At 41.6% G+C, this 20,351-nt stretch overlaps 1 protein-coding gene across 6 annotated transcripts in view; it reads left to right on the plus strand.

Moving 5' to 3' along the window:
• Window positions 1–20,351, plus strand: part of nrxn2b (neurexin 2b) — a 719,066-nt gene that overhangs the window by 599,060 nt on the left and 99,655 nt on the right. For all 6 annotated transcript variants that reach the window (XM_086285249.1, XM_086285255.1, XM_086285254.1 and 3 more), the window contains one exon: window positions 4,562–4,743. In XM_086285249.1, the coding sequence (XP_086141375.1) occupies window positions 4,562–4,743 (182 nt within the window). The remainder of the gene's footprint in view (window positions 1–4,561; window positions 4,744–20,351) is intronic.

Raw genomic sequence — 20,351 nt, forward strand, 5'->3', positions numbered from 1 at the left:
AAGCTCACAAAACCATTTCAACAACAACCAAACAGCAGATGAGAGCAGGTACACGGATTCCACACAAAGACGTAAACACAGAGTGGACCCGACGCATCAGAATCAACTTTGTCTTTCTCGGCTTTCTCACCCGACGGCCCGTAGACGGACACGCTGTCGGAGCTCAGCGATTCTGATGCGTCCGGTCCACACTGTGATTACGTCTTTTTGCGCTGATTCTGAGCTGCAGGTTTTGTCTCTCTCCAGCCAAAATCCACCGAGCCAGCAGCAAAAGAAGCAGCAAACTGCGCTTCACACTTGATCAATGTCGTCATGAATTTTGCTGTTTTGCTTCCACGACTATTAAAATCACACTTCGTGCACAGCTAGCTCTCTCTCTGTACTTCAAGAACAGTTTCCCAATCTCTGTTTTCTGTATTATTCATTCGCTTATTACCCACCAGTCTACCGTTGTTTACAGCGCTGTGGCTGCTGTCTTTTTCTTTTCTTTTTCTCTTTTTCACTTAAATGACCTCGGACAAGAAAGCCTATTTTTTCTGTTGTTCAATATTGAAGTAATTTAAACTTTATATGCAGAACATTGTAGAATATTTTTAAGGTTATCTGCTATAAAAAGCCAGGCCAGGAAAATCTCCTTCATGTTTTTCTGTGTTTTATTCTCAGTTACTTTCACACAAAGGCATCTGCTGTGATGTTCACAATTCTGATGAAGTCAGTACTGATAAATGATCAGAATTATAATATTTCTGACTGTCTGAGGCTAAGTTGAATCGAATCGGGACTTTGAAAACCGGAATCGAATGGATTATAGAAATCAGTGATGATACCCAGCCCTAGTGAGCAGCTTAGGCACGACAGAAGTGGATGTAGCTGTAATAGGAAAAGAACTATTGCTAACTTTTCTGTTAAGTTAAGGCCTGATCCTTCTGAAATTCATAGCCAGTGCTCTGACACGGTGTCATCAATCTTTGAATGCTGAAAAAGCACAGTGTATCCAGAAAAACACATTATATTATATAAATTATTATAAAATTTGAGTGCGCCTAACTTTTGTGCCAGTACGCCTAACTTTTGTGCCAGTACCGGTACGCCCATGGCAAAAAGTTAGTCTAGAGCCCTGTACATGCATTCAATATGCATTTAATCTCACAAATAATATATGTATGTAAGAAGAGAATGCATACATGTCTGAAGAAAATATATGTATGCAAGAGAATAATGTATGTGAATGAAAGAGTATAGTGGAAACGGAAGGCTGGGTGTCTGTACCGCTGTGATTTGCTGAGAAGCACGCGCGGGTCACTTTCAAGTGTCTGACAGCATGGAGGGGCGAGAAGAAACTCGAGTTCTTCAGCAAGCTGTCGGGGTGTTAAGAAATATTTTATCATCTCCTGAAACGGTCACATCGTTGTCCTCGTCACTTGATCGAGATGGGACGGGCTCAACTGCACCCACAGCAGTGAGATGAGGGAACTTTCTAGACCAGCTAACACCCGGGTAGCTTCAACGAGCCAAGTAGCTACACAGAGTTCGACTGGAGTGGGGCAGTCTAAAACATGAGAATAAAAATATCTAAATATAGAAATTAAAATAAAACTATGTGAGAGTGAAAGAATGAATTTTGGCTTGTACGGCCCCTCATAGAAGTCAGGGCTATAACACACAGAAACATGAGTAAGCATGCTAATGTATTCCCTATATTGTCACAATTCCTTATTGTCAGCAGGTTAGACATGTGACCCTCCCGTCTCTGGATACATGAGAAGGGCTGGTAACAGCTGGTTATAACATTCTGCCAGCTAATTTTGGGCTTGAGTGGCCTAACACTTCCCCACTGATGAAAAATTTGATTACGTTCTCACATTTTCAGTTTTGTGTCAGAGTCCAAAAAGTTTCATCCGCTCAAGGACATTTTCGCTAACAGCAGTAAAAACAGCGGTGTTACCAAGGTTCAGGATATCCTCAACAACTCATCTCATCAGTGAGAGACTCTGACTCACAAACTCCTTTCACAAAGTTTTACAACCTCTTCCAGAGTAAAGCGATGTAGGCCCCGACACTGACAGCTGAGGTAAAGAGTGCACTGACGGCTTTCCACGGATAGGGAAAAACTCTGGGGAGGATCTGGTCCAAACAGTAGCAGAAACACTCTGGCCGGAAACACGTTGTAATGTTTTAGATGGCTGATGAAAACATGTTTGTCCTACAGCAGCTACCATAGATAGGATTGTGTGCTTGAACTGGGAGGGGTATAAAAACAGAACTCTGACTGATATCTCACGGCAAACACAGCGCTTTCTCTTAGTCCTCATAATATTTAATGTTTTTGTGTAGTTGATGCTTAGTTGAAGATGATTTGACAGAGTGGTGAACCTCTTTGAAAAACTCAATTATCTTGTATTCTGTTTATTGCCAGTTATTTTACTTACTTTGCTTTTTTAAGTACAACTTTTTAAGATTTTCTTCTCCCATCCCAAATTTTCAGTCATTTTCATTTTGCTTTGATTATATTCTAAATGAATAATGTATCTTTCAAAAGAACAATAACTCTTGTTTTTAGCACCTAATTATTTTGTATCTGTACGGTTCAACTGATTATATTTTCCACAGCGTCCCAGACTTTTGGCAGACGGTGTTGTGTAGGCTCACATATGTTTGCACAGGCTGAGCAGTAATCTGTCAGACTAGAAAATTCAATGTGACACGCAAAATTAGTGACGGGTGATGAACCCTTTCTCGCCCATAAGTGCAATCGCCTACGTTAATGTACAACAACTTCCACTACCAGAAACCATTTTCTCCTTTTCCTCACACGGCTTCAGTCTCATCTATCACAACATGGCTCCCCTCCCTCTCTGCTCGTCGGCCATTTTAGAAATCTTTTCTCCTCTTCCTCCACAGTTGCCTCTTGCCCAGTTTCTGAGAAACTATGCTGCTGCACAAATAAACACAGGAAAGAAATAAAAACAAAAGTGTCAACTTCTTCTCTTCACCATCCACAATTTGCACTTTACCCGTCTTTTCTGAGTTCCTTGCCTCAATACTCTGTCTTTCTTCAACCTCTTTTTTTTCCTCCTCCTCCTCCGGCACAAAGCTTCTTTATAGCCCTCCTTGCCATGCTGCGATAATTAGTCAGCGCTAAAATAATACAGCCTCGAGAAAACAACAAGAGCTGAGCGGAGGGCTTAGCTCTGCCGGGAAGGATGGAGGGAAGGAGGGGTGATGAGAGCCAGAAAGGGAGAGAGGAAGCGAGAGATCGGGAGGAGAGTTGTGTGTGTCAGCCGATTTCAAACGGCTACCAGCAGTTAGATAATGAAAGTGTCAGGTAGACGAGTGAGTGTGCGTGTGAGCGTGCGTGTACATTAAGGAAGCCTGCACGTGTGCATACTTGAATAGTGTTCTTCCTTGCGTAAGACATGCTGTCACTATAGCGTCTGCTTTCTGCCATCTTTGACCTGACCACACCAAGAAAGTCGTTTATGTATATTGATGCGTCCGTGGAGATGAAACCCATTGCCATGCACTTCTGTGACCATGCGTGACTCTATAGTCATGTTATTATCAAAATCATAGCAATTCCATTGATTTGTGAGGTGTCATTGGGATGGCTAGCGCTTAATTATGTGTATTAATCACTTGTTTACTTGCGTAATCTTCTTGATACAACTATGTGCTTCATATAGCAAAATATGCATGCATTAGTATGTAGACAGAGCGCCTGTGTGTATGTATATTTATGATCCTGGGAGGACAGACAGCCCACAGGGTTAAGAGCAGTTCACTGTGGTTTCATTACTCTATGCTAATCACAGCCAACGCCCGTCATTTCTCATTTACCACCAGGCTTACTGGAGCCAAGCCAAGTCCTAACCACTCTGTTACAGTTCAAACATGAAATCGCTCCATGTATGGGGCGGGTACTTTTTTAAGGCTGGAGCTTAAAGTACTGTTAAGGCAAAGTTATTTTGACAGGGAGAATTTCTTTTGTTAAATTTTGAGAGATGGTAGTTATACTGTCAGCATAGCGAGCCCAAAGTTTGTCAGTTCGTCCTAGTTTGAATCCAACACAACTGCGGGCAACTGACTGCAAATGAAGCCCGCCGAATAACCATTTCAAAGGCGAGTGACATCCTGCACATACCAGGGCTCACGCTAGATATGACTTTGTGACCAAGATGTACGCTACCAGTAACATGTTTTAGTTGCATGTTTTTAACCAGACATAGTGCTTTCTCTCTGATGCAGACTTCCTCTAACTACTGACTTTCTGCTGAAACGCTATTCAATTTAAACTTGCAGAAATCAATAAAAGAATATGCAACCCATAAGAAAGCAATAACGCTAGCTGAAATGTTATTGCACCATATAATAACAAATAACAGGGAAAAAAACATAATTTTGTTGTCCATAGAGTCTGTCTTCTTTTTCTTTTTTTCCCCCAGTTTTACACAGTGGAATATATTCTGTTTGTGTTTTCAGTTCACTTAACATGCTGACTTCTTTCTTATCCAGATGTTGAAGAACTAAGCCGTAATTCCCTTTTCCTCCCTGTGTTTTGCAGCTGGGACAACATACATCTTCGGGCGAGGCGGAGCCCTCATCACATATACCTGGCCACCCAATGACCGGCCGAGCACACGGGCAGACCGGCTGGCAGTGGGCTTCAGCACACAGCTGAAGGAGGCTGTTCTGGTCAGGGTGGAGAGTGCCAGGGGACTGGGAGATTACCTGGAGCTGCACATAGTAAGATACTGTACTGGGGTATTTGATGGGGGATGAAATTGTTAGGGGAATTGGAAAATACAGTGAAGGAACTGTCAGCCAGTTGAATCAGAGGAGAAAGTCCACAATAAAATGGATTAAGAAGTACTTGGGCAGGGAAGGTGAAATGGCAGAGAAGTAGGGTTCAGGGGAAAGCAGATTCCCAAGTCAGTTCCTAGAGCACTAGAGGAGAATAATCATTTAAGGTTAAACTTTTGCTCACAAAACTGGAAAACTGGACAGAACTTCTCCAGTTGTTGCAGAATTCCCTTTAAAATGCCATTTAGATTACTGCTTTGTAGTACTTGCAAGGGTCAGTGCAAGAAATTAATGTGTGTAGAATCGGGAAAATGACTGTGAACTAACATTTCTTTTTATCTACTGTCAAACTAGTTATTACCCTCATTTCTGCCTTTATTGCTTTCATATGTTAGTCTTAAAGGTCATTTAAACCCACCTCTAATGATAAATTGAAATGGCAATTAAGGGACAGCGGGAATTTAAAAAATGCTTTTACGCAGGCTCTAATTGTCTCATTGACCCCTGTGCTTCATCTGCCCAACATTACATTCAACGCTCATAGTCAATTTGATGGTGGACTTTCCGTTAATTACCAAGCAGGACCACGCCTGATAACCCTGGTCCACTCATCATGTTGCTGAAGTCATGCACTTAAAAGCTGTGTGTAGTTAGGTTCACAGCTCAAGTGTTTTATGGTACCTGTAATGGTGATATTGCAGTATCCTACAGTTTCTTCACACTTACTTAAAATACGCTATCACTGTTATCTACGCTCAACCATCTGCGTGCATGTGTGTGTGTGTGTGTGTGTGTGTGTGTGTGTGTGTGTGTGTGTGTGTGTGTGTGTGTGTGTGTGTGATCAAACCATGCCAACATCCCAGTGACCCCAATTTGTTGTGCCTGGAAGCGACAGGAACATAGTTGACCCCGGGTCAGTTCTCATCCAGTGCTCCGTAAACTGAAAGTGACTGAGGGAGGGACAGCTGGAAAAGAGAAAGAGAGGGGTAGTTGAAAAAGTAGGGGGGCAAAGCTAGTGGATGAACTAAGTAAGTCCGGGCCAATTTAAATGCTCTTAAAATCTGTGATAAATAAAGATAATGACTGTAATGATGAAAGATTACAGTCATAAATGCAGTGTACCCAGCAAATAATGCTCAGGTTGAAGTGGGGATGTGGCAGAGTTTAACTGCTGCTGCGCCGACATTTGAAGGGCCGGTTACAACATCACAAGCAAAGCTTCTGCTGCTTTTAATAAAAGCTTTTTAACAAAAGGCTGCTTGGATATAGTCGCGCATCTCCGATAATAATATCATTAGAAGACCGTATAATAACAAGAGTCAATATCTGGCTCTATTCAAAACAACAAACACACAAACATTTGCTCTTTTACTTCTGGAGTGTTTTGCCATTCTAAATACACCACACGCCTGCCCTTCTTTTTGCAAACATATTCATAGACTACAGCTTACTTGTGGTGCTTGCTGCACTTAGAATTTCACAACATCCCTTTCCAGGAACACTTTTCCTTAGCATGTTCCACAGACTACATATTTCATAGACTACAGAGTCTTTTTTCTGTGGAAGCACTTTATACAGAAAGAAAAAGTCCTTTGGAAAACGTGGTCCCTGGATTATTTGTGTAAGAGGACTCTGTGATAAGACATTGCTGTGGAATTTTTAAATTAAATTTCCAAAGACGTGAGCACTGCAACAAAATTCCATTTACCGTCACCTCCATTTTATTGGGTATTGCAATAAATCTCCAAACGTAACTCAGCACCTGGGGAAATGAAACTATCTGTATGGCTGTGAACATCTAGAGTTTGTAATTTTGTTGAACTGATCCTTTAATTTGACTTTGCCTTTCTGTCAAACATCAGGTGAACCATGGTACATTTTTTTTACTCTAACCTAACCTAAAGGAATAGCTTCCCACTTTTTTATCTCAGCCCATCCACCACGATCCCTCATCAGTCATTCTTTTGCTTGCTCTTCTCTCAAGTGCATATTCTCTATCTAACTTCTGAGTCTTTCATTTACTCCCTCATTCCCTCATGTCTGGCCCGTTCATTTTCTCTTTCTCTCCCTCTCACACACACATCAGTGCTTCCGACACACCAGCCCGGCTCCTCTGCTCCCATTGCAATTACATTTCATTTGCTGCCGTTCCTCCCGAGTCACTCCCATAAATGACTCTGCTCAGCCCACGGTGGGTGTTTTGGTCCTGTTAATTATGCTTGTCTCTCTTTGAGGGGAGAAGTACAGGTAAATTAGACCAGAGAACCTGTGAGCCATGGCCCCATATCATCCCCACCTGATGTGGGGGCTTCCTGGTCCTAGTCAAACTACAAAATAGTGTCACATCAAACAGCGATAGTGGCCTTGAGGTCTAATACCTGGGGCCTTATTTGTTAGCTTCAGCGTTTGGTTCAAAAAACACAGCTCTTCACTTTTCACTCCAGGGTGACTTGTTCCCTAGCCTCTGGTGGGATTTTGAAGGGTCTGACATATTTAAAAACTGGTGTGCACAGTCCTGTTGGGTTTTCAACATGTTCTAAATTTCTGAATTATGAGAACTTAAACCCACCATTACTCATAAAAGTATTTATTATTTTTATTGTTAATGGTTGTTTTCACAGAATGCAATCTCAACCATTTCCTGTCCTTAGAGGATATGACACAAATCTGACTGCTGCTGTAACTAGAACTACTGACAGCAGTGTCAGAATGTGATAGAGCATTATTCCTTATCTTGCACAGACCACCCGTCTCTTTATATACCTTGCCTCTCTTACCAAGCCACCTTCTCTTTCATGCCACTGCTTTCTTCCATTTCTGTCCATTTATGTGACAGAGGGCAGGACATCACTCACTGTATCTTTCTGACTCACTGTCATCAAGCCTCAGGGTAGGAGATGTAAAGTTGAGGGTGTGGGATAAGTTGCTTAAGTTGAATTGTGCTGACCACAGTTGTTTTAAAAAGGACATGCCATATCCTCAAAAGACCTTGTGTCTTGCATCTCCCTAATTATTTACTGTAGGTGTGTCTGAAAGTGCAGAAAACTTTCTAGCTGACATTTTGAAAGTTCTAGATGAAAAAGCTTTGAAATAGATTACCTGGAAAATGCCATAGGAGTGAATCACTGCTGAGCATGCCAAACATGACTGGGTTTATTGCTGTTGCAGTGCAGTATTGCTCATATGTCTATAAAGATTCGCTATCACCTAGGTCAGAGAATATTAAGTAGTAGTAAACAAAAGAAAAAACAATCTGAATCTAAATTTGCTTTGTAGTCTTGGAGAAAATATGCTGTTCATCTATCAGGCTTTATCAGTTCTACTGACTGGTGAGGAGTTCCTCTCTGTTTAATCGCCCGGAGAAGTTAAATACCACATAACCCCCCCAAGAGTCAGTAAAACTAATTAAGCCTCTTGGATGAGTGGTGAAACATTCTCACGAATATGAAGTCATTCCAGTCGCCTTTCACTCACTGTGCTCAGATGCATGTGACAGCTGTATCAGCAACAGCTCTAGTGATACGCAATCACTGCTGTGGGCATGATATGTCACACTGCTGTATGTGGAAAGTTATACATCTTGCCTGTTTGTTGTTGTTTGTCTTCTTTTAATTCCAAACAAAATGCTTTTGAGAGCCTTGGTTGACTTTTAATACAACAAAGTCTACTTACTTTGCTATTTTGGAAACTTTCAGTTATACTTTAAGGTCTTGTTTAGCATATGGACCTTGCTCAAAGGGTGATCAGATGACCCAAGGAGAGAAGGCACAGCATTCTCAAAGGGCCTTTCTGATAAAGCCAGTTTAAAATGGAAAACTGTCAAATAGCTGATGTATGCTATCTGGTGGTAAAGAAGCATTTAAGAGGCTTTACATAAGTAAAAGGATAGAAACAGCAGTGTAAAAGGAATAGCCTGTTACATAAATATATTTAGGCAATTGTACTCATGATAAGTTAAAGGCAGGAAATTAGTTCCCAATGACTATGTCATTAAATTATTATTACTATTAGCCCTTTTCCACTAGTACATACTCGAGTCAGCTTGGCTCAGTTTTTAGGATTTTTCATTAAGTGGTAGTACCTGGTACCAGGTACTTTTTTCACTACTTACTTGGGTCGAGAATGCATCCAACGATTGGCTACTCAGTGGTACCCCCTAATGAGTCATGAGAGAGTCTCCTTCACAGAAATCAAAGCCACCATTTTTGAAACCTGTCTGATAAAAAGAAACACCGAGCAGCAGGTATACAATTGTCCTGACGTCCTTCGTTGTTGTAGTGTTCATGATGTCACAGGACGAAGGGACTGTGGCCGCATTGATATAACGGCCACAAGTACATTAGGTGGCACTCAATTGTAATGGAAAACGACTGAAACCAACCAAGTGGGTGTTATTGGAAATCCAATTTCTTCCGCTTATGCAGTTTTGGCTTTGGGGGGGTCAGGGTGAAGCCTAACCCAGCTGTCATAGAGGGAGAGGCAGGGTACACCTGTTGTAGTGCTAACACAGAAAAACAGACAGCCCTCCCATGCACACTGGAGCCAGTTAAATTTCGAATCACCAAGTTTCCACGTAGTCGATGACCTGGTCTACCTCCTGAGCAACGGCTACTCTTATGGTGCAAACCGCCCCATTATTGTTACTAATGTTACCTGTACCACCTTTAGCCAATATTGTCTTTTTTACACATTAGACATGGTGGTGCAACACTGTGTGAGGCCAATACAGACATAAAACAGTAGTACAGGAAACACGGATGAAATGTGACAGATCTGACTGATTTCTTTGATTTCTTTTAAATTGACCAATAGTGTGTCCGTCACAGTCCATCCAAGTACCATCTGCACATTTGGTCACTCTTCTTATGAGTTACATACATATTGTAGTTCAACCAGTGAGTCCTGGTCTATTTCTTTGACTCCTTAGTAGATGGAGCTCTTTAATTCAATTCAATTCAATTCAATTTTATTTATATAGCGCCAAATCACAACAAAAGTCGCCTCAAGGCGCTTCATAGATACCGAGACAAACCCAACAATCATATGACGCCCTATGAGCAAGCACTTTGGCAACAGTGGGAAGGAAAAACTCCCTTTTAACAGGAAGAAACCTCCGGCAGAACCAGGCTCAGGGAGGGGCGGCCATCTGCTGCGACCCGTTGGGGTGAGAGAAGGAAGACAGGATAAAAGACATGCTGTGGAGGAGAGACAGAGATTAATAACAGGTATGATTCAATGCAGAGAGGTCTATTAACACATAGTGAGTGAGAAAGGTGACTGGAAAGGAAAAACTCAATCCCTGGCAGCCTACGTCTGTTGCAACATAACTAAAGGAGGATTCAGGGTCACCTGGTCCAGCCCTAACTATATGCTTTGGCAAAAAGGAAAGTTTTAAGCCTAATCTTAAAAGTAGAGATAGTGTCTGTCTCCTGAATCCAAACTTTCCAGTTCCACAGAAGAGGGGCCTGAAAACTGAGGGCTCTCCCTCCCATTCTACTTTTAAATACTCTAGGAACAACAAGTAGGCCTGCAGAGCGAGAGCAAAGTGCTCTAATAGGGTGATATGGTACTACAAGGTCATTAAGATAAGATGGGGCCTGATTATTTAAGACCTTGTATGTGAGGAGCAGGATTTTGAATTCAATTCTGGATTTAACAGGAAGCCAATGAAGGGAAGCCAAAACAGGAGAAATATGCTCTCTCTTTCTAGTCCCTGTCAGTACTCTTGCTGCAGCATTTTGGATTAGCTGAAGGCTTTTCAGTGAGTTTTTTGGACATCCTGATAATAATGAATTACAGTAGTCTAGCCTGGAAGTAATAAATGCATGAACTAGTTTTTCAGCGTCACTCTGAGACAGGATATTTCTTTAGAGATGTGGCGCAGATGGAAGAAAGCAGTCTTACATATTTGTTTAATATGTGCGTTGAAGGACATGTCCTGGTCAAAAATGACTCCAAAGTTCCTCACAGTGTTACTGGAGGCCAAGGTAATGCCACCCAGAGTAAGAATCTGGTTAGATATCATATTTCTAACATTTTCAGGGCCGAGTACAATAACCTCAGTTTTATCTGAATTAAGAAGCAAAAAGTTAGCAGCCATCCAGGTCTTTATGTCTTTAAGACATTCCTGCAGTTTAACTAATTGGTGTGTGTTATCTGGCTTCATGGACAGATAGAGCTGGGTGTCATCTGCATAGCAGTGAAAATGTATGCTATGTCTTCTAATGATGCTGCCTAAGGGAAGCATGTATAATGTAAACAGAATTGGCCCCAGCACTGAACCTGTGGAACTCCATAATTAACCTCAGTGTGTGAAGAGGACTCTCCATTTACATGTACAAATTGGAGTCTATTAGATAGGTATGATACAAACAACTGCAGCGCAGTACCTGTAATACCTACATCATGTTCTAATCGCTCTAATAGGATATTATGGTCGACAGTATCGGATGCTGCACTGAGGTCTAGCAGGACAAGCACAGAGATGAGTCCACTGTCAGAGGCCATAAGAAGATCATTTGTAACCTTCACTAAAGCTGTTTCTGTGCTGTGATGAGCTCTGAAACCTGACTGAAACTCTTCAAATAACCCATTCTTCTGCTGATGATCTGCTAGCTGTTTGACAACTACTCTTTCAAGGATTTTTGATATGAAAGGAAGGTTGGAGATTGGCCTATAATTAGCTAAGACTGCTGGGTCTAGAGATGCTTTTTGAGTAAAGGTTTAACTACAGCCACCTTGAAGGCCTGTGGTACATAGCCAATTATTAGAGATAGGTTGATCATATTTAAGATCGAAGAATTAATTAATGGCAGGACTTCTTTGAGCAGTTTTGTAGGAATGGGGTCTAAAAGACACGTTGATGGTTTGGAGGAAGTAATTATTGAAGTTAACTCAGAAAGATCAATTGGAGAAAAAGAGTCTAATATAACATCAATGGTACTAAGAGTAGCTGTAGATAATATTACATCTGTGGGATGATTATTGGTAATTTTTTCTCTAATGATAAAAATTTTATTTGTGAAGAAGTTCATTGAGTCATTACTAGTTAACGTTAAAGGGATGGTTGGCTCAATAGAGCTCTGACTTTTTGTCAGCCGGGCTACAGTGCTGAAGAGAAACCTGGGGTTGTTCTTATTTTCTTCAATCAGTGACGAATAGTAAGATGTTCTGGCTTTGCGGAGGGCTTTCTTATAAAGCAACAAACTATTTCTCCAGGCTAAATGATGATCCTCTAAATTTGTGACACGCCATTTCCTCTCCAGCTTACGAGTCATCTGCTTTAGGCTACGTGTTTGAGAATTATACCACGGAGTCAGGTACTTCTGATTAGAGACCTTAGTTTTCACAGGAGCTACAGTATCCAGAGTCGTACGTAGTGAGGAGGTAAAATTATTAACAAGATAATCGACCGCTGTTGGGGTAGCATTCAGATCGCTGCTCTGCTCTATGTTGGTACAGGGCATTGAAGATGATAACAGTGGGTGGATTATATTCTTAAACTTAGTTACAGCACTTTCAGAAAGACATCTACTACAAGTCTACTCTCCACTGCTGTGTAATCAATTATTGTAAATATAAATGTTATCAGGAAATGATTAGACAGGAGAGGGTTTTCAGGAAACACTGTTACATGTTCAGTTTCTATGCCATATGTTAAAACAAGGTCTAGAGTGTGATTAAAGTGGTGGGCGGGTTCTTTTACATTTTGAGAGAAGCCAATTGAGTCTAATAACAGATTAAATGCCATGTTGAGGCTGTCATTTTTAGCATCTACATGGATGTTAAAATCACCCACAATAATTATTTTATCTGAGCTCAGAACTAAATTAGATATAAAGTCTGAGAAATCAGACAGAAACTCTGTGTAAGGCCCAGGTGGACGATAGATGATAACAAGTAAGACTGGTTTCTGAGTTTCACAGCTGGGGTGGACGAGGCTAAGCATCAGGCTTTCAAATGAATTAAAAGTCTGTCTTGGTCTTTCATTAATTAATAGGCTGGTGTGAAAAATTGCTGCCATACCGCCCCCTCGGCCTGTGCTTCGAGGTTTCTGGTAGTTAGAATGACTCGGGGGTGTTGATTCATTTAAGCTAACATAATCATCCTGCTGCAACCAGGTTTCTGTAAGGCAGAGTAAATCGATTTGTTGATCAATTATTAAGTCATGTACTAACAGAGACTTGGAGGAGAGAGACCTAATATTTAATAATCCACATTTCACAGTTTTACTCTTTGGTTCAGATGTGGATACTTTATTGTTCTTTCTTTGTAATTGTTTATGTTTAAGTTGTTTGTTGCTGGTTTTTAGTTTGTTTTTTGTCTGTTTGGGAGCTGACACAGTCTCTATGGAGATGGGTTTTTGGGGGATAGCAGGAGGAGAGAAGCTGCAGAGAGGCGTGTAAGACTGCAACTCTGCTTCCTGGTCCCAACTCTGGATAGTCCTATTTTGGGGGGTTTAATAAATTTGTCCATATTTCTAGAAATGAGAGCTGCTCCATCCAAAGTCGGATGGATGCTGTCTCTCCTAACAAGACCAGGTTTCCTCCAGAAGGTTTGCCAGTTATCTATGAAGCCCACATCGTTTCTGGGACACCACTCAGACAGCCAGCAATTTAAGGAGAACATGTGGCTAAACATGTCACTCCTGGTCTGATTGGGGAGGGGACCAGAGAAAACTGGTCCGACATTGTTTTGGCAAAGTTGCACACCGATTCAATATTGATTTTAGTGACCTCCGATTGGCGTAACCGGGGTGTCATTACTGCCGACGTGAATTATGATTTTACTGAATTTACGTTTACCCTTAGCCAGCAGTTTTAAATTTCCTTCAATGTCGCCTGCTCTGGCCCCTGGAAGACAATTGACTATGGTTGCCGGTGTCTCTAGCTTCACATGTCTGAGAACAGAATCACCAATTACCAGTTTGACCCCCGGCGGGTGTGTCGCCGAGTGGGGAAAAACGGTTAGACACATGAACGGGTTGGTGGTGTACCTGGGGCTTCTGTTTAGGACTATGCTTCCTCCTCACCGTCACCCAGCCACCCTCTTTCCCCAGCTGCTTGGGGTCTGCCGGGGAACAGCTAGCGGGGCCTACGCTATCTTTGGCTGCACCAGCTACAGGGGCCTGGCTTGCTACAGGTGAATGAAGGGTGCGAAGCAGAGTCTCCAATTCAGTAATCCTGGCCTCCAGCGCTGAAAATGTGCTACATTTGTTACAGATATCATTACTGCTAAAGGAGGCCGTGGAGTAACTAAACATCTGACACAATGAGCAAGAAAGTGCAGGAGGGACAGGTGAAGTAACCATGGTGCTAACGAGTCGGCTAAGAGCTAAGCTAAGCTAGCGAAACAGTACAGAGACAGTGAGTGAATACTTTGGCTATAAATTAGGTAGTGAGTACACAGAAAGTGTGCTTCGGAGGAAGCACGTGAAGATTATACTATGAAAAAAGAATGTATTTAAAAGATTTTAATTAAATTGCTAAGCAGATAAGCTACTCAGAAACACCACTGTGTTTGAGCAGGAACAGGAAGTGATACTCTACCACAGAGCGAGCGAACACCAAGTGACAGCGCCACCTTTAAACACCATCATTGGTGTCCAAATAGCTTCGGTGAGGTAATGACACCTTAGAAAGTTCCCCAAGCTGTTCAATATTTAGAGTATTGAACAAAGAGGTGAAGAAATTCCCCACACTGAAGCAAATGAAAATGTTTTATATCTGCTAAGGTGGATTCAGTTTTTGAAGCAAAATAGACCAAACAGGAAAAAGGGGCGTTTGATTTTTCAAAATATCAAAAATCTCACTTGGTTTCATTACCTAAAACATGAAATAAAGGAGAACAGACACAAGTTTCATGTCTTAAGTTTCACTTCTCTTTTTTCTATCGAAAAATTCTGTTGGGTGAGGATTTTTCGATTTACCATGGAGACACACAATGTCTCCATCAGAGCTGTTCTTTCACAGGATGTCAGCGCTACAGAAGTAAAAAATAGTCATTTAAGAGCGCAGGACATCATTTTTACCAATCTTTATGACATTTTCACCATCAGGGCCTGGGGTGCTAGATTTGGGGAATGAAGGGTGCTGACAGATATAGAAGTGTGCTGATAGCCAAATCTCCCATCTGCAGCTGCTGGAAAAGGTAGATGTCCTTGCAAGACCTTGGAAAACCAGTCATAAAAACAGGTTTATAAAAGCCTTCTTTTTGAGACTTTTTAGACAATCAACAGTTCGAAATAAGCATAGCATGTCCATCACTGGATATATATCCAAATGGTCATGTGCTGGTAATCGTCTGAAATTGCTTTTTTAGGTTAATTACACTGAATTTCCTTTATTTTGCGGGGCAGGTTTAGTGAAGCTGAAAAATATCTCCCAGTGGTTTGCATTTTAGCAGCTGTAATAAAATGTAAATACTTCCAGAGCAGATTTTCAAGCCGGTGATACAGTTTTTCAGTCAGCACAGCAGTCAGTTTGACTGCTGCAAGGATACACACCCCTCCTGTCTTAACTTTGCCAGACTTACCAGAGTGTGAAAGCTGCAGTTGCATGCCGGTGTGTGTCATATCTCAGTGCAAACAAAAGCAAAACATTCCATTGTTTTGTTCTGATTTGATAGTTTCAATCTGAGGTTGTCCACTTTTTTCTCTAGACAAACACTGGAACTCTGAAAAGTGGGTGAGAGGTATTGCTTTTCTCTTTAGCTAGCTGAGTCTGTCTTTCCGTTTCCTAGCTTCATGCTCCACTGTCCCTGCTACCTGGCTCAGGTGATAGCACACCGGGCAATCTCTGTAAACACACACATACCTACACACACACTCAAAAGGGGTAAAGCAAGATTAAGACGCTGTGCGTTTTGCTTTGCAGGCTGTAATATGGTGGAAACAGCTTGTGTAGAGGGAGCACAAAACTTTAACTATCTTCAGCTTTGTGACTCATCAGAAAGTAAAAGGAATTAGTATGCACGTTCAGAAGTAATAGTCCTTGCTTAAGACTTGTGAAGTCTTTTATGTTTTTACTCAAAGCAATAAAGGCACAAAAAACAGAGCAGCAAATTGGGGGTTATTTGTTATGCACAGAGGGATGAGTCATTAATGCAGAAAGGAGCAAATATCAGAGCTGTTCTTTTCACGAGCTACTCATAAACTTTCTAAATGGCCTGACAGATGGCGGAGTAAAGTTGTAGGAGTTTAGGTGCACCTTTCAAACTAGGACTTGCACAGTCTTTTTTTTTTTTTTTTTTAGAGTTGTCTGTTTGTATTTATTGCTGTTCTCACACCGCTGTCATTACATTTACAGCTGGCAAGTTGTTGCTGTAACTGCTCTGTGGGAAGTGTCTCATCTGCAGTTATGGGCCAGTGCACAACGCACAGTGGGCCTCTCCGACTACCTCCATCACTGCTGTCCAGTGCCGGCTCAGAACATTAAATAAGGCCTGTCTCTGATTACCTGTTAGGGAGCCATCCTTCACCACAACTGTCTACTTTGAGCAGGAGCAGAGAGGGAGGAATGAGGGGAGAAAGCAAAAGGGACGTGGCTATATTTTCTCCTCTTGACCCCACCCTTACGCCTCTCCCAGCATGTGACAAATGCTGATGAGGAAGGAATGGAGCACGATGGCACACCCCAGTGTTCATGCTTCTGCAGGCAAGCATCCCCATGGTCAAAATGTGAAGTGCGGCATCTGACTTTATTAGCTTCCCCATGATCTCTTTTTCTTCCTCTCACTTCTGGCAAATAAGAGAAATTTAGGAAATACCACCAGCAGGACTTTTTTTCACTTTCATTTTGATGGGCACAGGTTATCTGTCAAGAGTTTAAGCCAGCAACTGTTTAATTATAGGTTGAAAAACGTGATCTGACAGCAGCCTGGGATAAGATGAGTGGTGAGGAGAACGGGGTGGATGGAGAGCTTTCAGAGTGCAATGGGGAGATGAGAGATGCTGGCGTCAGATAAAGGCAGATGGTGATGCGGATAAAACTGTCAGGGAGAGGCACAGGCTTTTATCCACTACTCCCCGCCCCCAGTAATACACACAAGGATGTGAATGCACACACATAGCCACACACACAGTATGCCTTTTTTTTCCCCTAACTAGCTGTCAGTAGCTCACAGATTTGCTCACTGCTCTCAGGTTCCAGCAGGTTTTACACAGACTTTTGCAAGGACACCTTTACGTTCACTTACTAGTATGATTAGTGCTAGTACACAGTTTAATACATGCACAGCTGCAATTTACGGGGGCAGCTCAACACAGTGGTTCTTTTGTAATTTCCTTATTTATAACTCCCACCCCTCCCACATCTTTCCTTTCTTAAATGGGTGTCATTTCTGCAACCTACTCTCCTTCATCTTGTCAGGGGGGAAAAAAGCCAACATGCAGGGAGGGACGGAGGGACGAAGCGTGGAGAACGGTTGAGGAAGAAAGGGAGGCATTGCTTTGATGAATGCAGCTGCCTCGCAAAGGGGCGCGTGGGCCGCCATCAGTAATGAGATCGGGCCCTGGTGGGTTTGGCAGGGTCTCTCTCCTCAGCCGGCAGGAGCCTGACAGCATATCGATTAATCCTTCCTTTCGCATCACTAATTGATTGTCCTTGCAATTGGAGAAGAAGCATGGCATGAGTCCGCGGAGGGGTGGGGGGTCATCTGCAGATTCTACCTAAGAGATTCCATAATGCGTGACTAGCCTTAAATAGGTAAGTGGATTAGTACCTTCCTAAAAAGCCCACGTTCATCCCTCGAATTAAAAGAATCCTTTGAAGTCTAAACATTTATAACTGAAATCCATGCATTTTGCTGGTAATGCAGGTAGAGGGCAGGAAATGTGGCTTTACTTCACTGCCAAAAAGGCCTGATTAGGAGCACAGTTTTCCATACTTCAAAGCAACACTTTTGCTTGGTTGCTTGTCTTGATTTTCAAATGTGCTCTGAATTGTCAGATGTAAGTGTAATTTAAATTCAATCAGACAGTCCTCTATGAGCAACCACTTGGCAAGTGTGGGGAAGAAGAACCCCCTTTCAAAAGGAAAACACCCCTAACCAGAACCAGGCGTCAGCTGTAGGCAGTTGGGAGTGAGGGAAAAGACATTACACAAAAGAGGAGCATATAGAGACCTTTAACAAGAAAGACGACAAAAGGTTAACTACAAAAGTTAATGTGGCATTTAAACATGTGATTAGTGAAAGAGAAGGGAATTTGTAGGTCCCCAGGAGCCTATAACAGCACAATTAAGTTATGATTCAGGGTCACCAGATCTATCCCTAACTGTAACTTTTATTTAAAAATAAAGTTTAAAACCGAATTTTATAAGTAGAGAGGGTATATGTGTCCTGAACCCAAACTGGGAGCAGGCTGTACAGCAAAAGTACCTAAAAGCTGAAGGATGTAACCACTTTTGTACTCCTGGAAACACCAGGAACTCTGTTGGCATAATCGTGTGTTTAAGATTTAATTGGGTTTGATACAAAAAGAGTTTTTGAGAATTAGTAACATGTAAAAGACAGCTGAAAGAATTAACATCTGCATCAACAGTGTGAGAAAGCCCCACTAAGACTGAAACATTTCAATGTCTGATTGCAGTTATAATGTGATGATGAACTCACGCAGAGAGGAGCTCCTGCTGTATTAGAATTTACATTGTTTCAGCATCTGCTGTTAAATGTTGAAGTTTCTTCCAAATGAAAATGAAACAAGTGAAACATCGCCACTTTAGCCTAAGTGAGGCCACAAAAAGAGAGCAATGTATTACTACCGAGTAAATTGGCAGATGCTTTCCTCTAAAGTGACTTACAAATTGGAGGCATTTTAGAGTTTAGTGTCTTGTTAAAAGCCACTTTGATGTGTCAACAGAAGCGTGGGATTGAAGGCACCCAGGATTGTCTGCATCAGTCACGATTAGCTTGATTAGAAGTTACTGGTTGCACAAAACCGGTAGATTTTATCGGCCGTCACTCATTTGTACATTTACAAATTGAAAGTCACTAAGAGGAAGTATGCATTGGCCCTATGTGACTGGTTAATTTTCATTTTCTTTGTCTGTATCACCTAAAATACTCCATAGTTAATCTTTTAAGGCTATTTAAACATATTGTGTTAACAAGGTGCCTTCAATTTCAGCTGCCTGTAGGTCACTGTACCTGTAGCTCACACTAGCTATGTATCCTGTGAGATCAAAGTAGTAGAGGGTGTTTTTTCCAATCAATAAGCTATTAGGGTCCAAGAGCAGGCCTCTCTGTACGGTTAGTCCGATCTATAATGATCACCTGGGAAGGCAAAACTAAATTCTTTCTATTCTGTCTTGTCTGTCTGCCAACTTCCACTTACCTGCTCTCTCTCGCTCCACTTTATCTCTCTCTTTCTGCATACTTGTAGGGTATACACAATGAGATGATCATTTTAGTCCAGATGAGTACTGTATAATTGCACAGCATGATAAATGCCCATGTTCAATCCAATATGATGTATATGATTTACTTTTGTAATTTTCCTGCCCAAATTGAGTTATCGCCATTGTGATGCATTGCGCCGCTACTCTTGTCTCTATTCCTCGTGTTATTTTATTTAAGATTTAATGTCTGACGTGTGGGTCTTTAATCTTGGAGATTAGAATTTAACTCAATAAGCCTGAAATGTGATGTTTTACAACACAACTACAGGAATCAGACTGAAACCTGAGGAAAAACTGTTATATAGAGCTGAGCTACACTGTACCAGAACTTTGCAAAACAAAGACAGAGTAGCACCATGGGATGAGGAGAAAGAAGGAAAGTGGAGGGGAGGGCAGAGAGAAAAGTAAGAGCATGCACAAAGATGGAGAAGGGAAAAGAGTACATTTATCTGATCTACTTTGTCTTTAGTGTGGCGCCCCAAGGACCACTGTGAAGTCCTCTCCAAATGTCAACACTGCACATCCAGCACTCCACTCTCTCCGAATGCACTTTAGCCAGGCCTCCCCTTACTCACTGCAATAACCAATGGGCCAGACAGGACAGTCTGTTCTATTTAAAACAACTCTGAATTCATCCAGCATAATACAGGGTGAGGTTTTTCATAACAAAAAGACATACTTCTGTTTGTATTCTGATTTATCTACACCTACCGTAGCTGCTGTTGCCGTGGCAGCTATTAATAATTCTCTGTGACTAATACACTCATTTTCTGTTTGAACGCACAGGTGTCTTTACTATTCTGAATAGTCTCATTAAAACTTTTCACTTCTATGATTAACTCATAATGCTGACAGATGAATTAGTTGGAGTGTGGATGTGATATCTTTAAACCAACAACACTTTCCTCCGTTGTTTGTATCGAAACTCTCAGTATTTTATAATTAGCACCTTCCCTCAGTATCTAGTTCTACTATAATTGTTTAGAGAGTATTACTGAAAGCTGGTTGATCTGATGCTTTTTGTCCTTTGGGTAACCCCTACCTATTCTTCTCTCTTTAATTCATCAGTATACTCACATTTATCCTTGCCTTTTCAGGGAAAGTTTGTCTATTGACTTTCTGTACTGTTTTAGTAAACTTTACATCTTCTATTGA

This window comes from Aulonocara sp. 'chitande type north' Nkhata Bay, linkage group LG3 (assembly GCF_057382095.1).
Source record: "Aulonocara sp. 'chitande type north' Nkhata Bay isolate Kocher_YH1m ecotype deep benthic linkage group LG3, A_spYH_male_GT1.1, whole genome shotgun sequence".
NCBI lineage: Eukaryota > Metazoa > Chordata > Actinopteri > Cichliformes > Cichlidae > Aulonocara > Aulonocara sp. 'chitande type north' Nkhata Bay.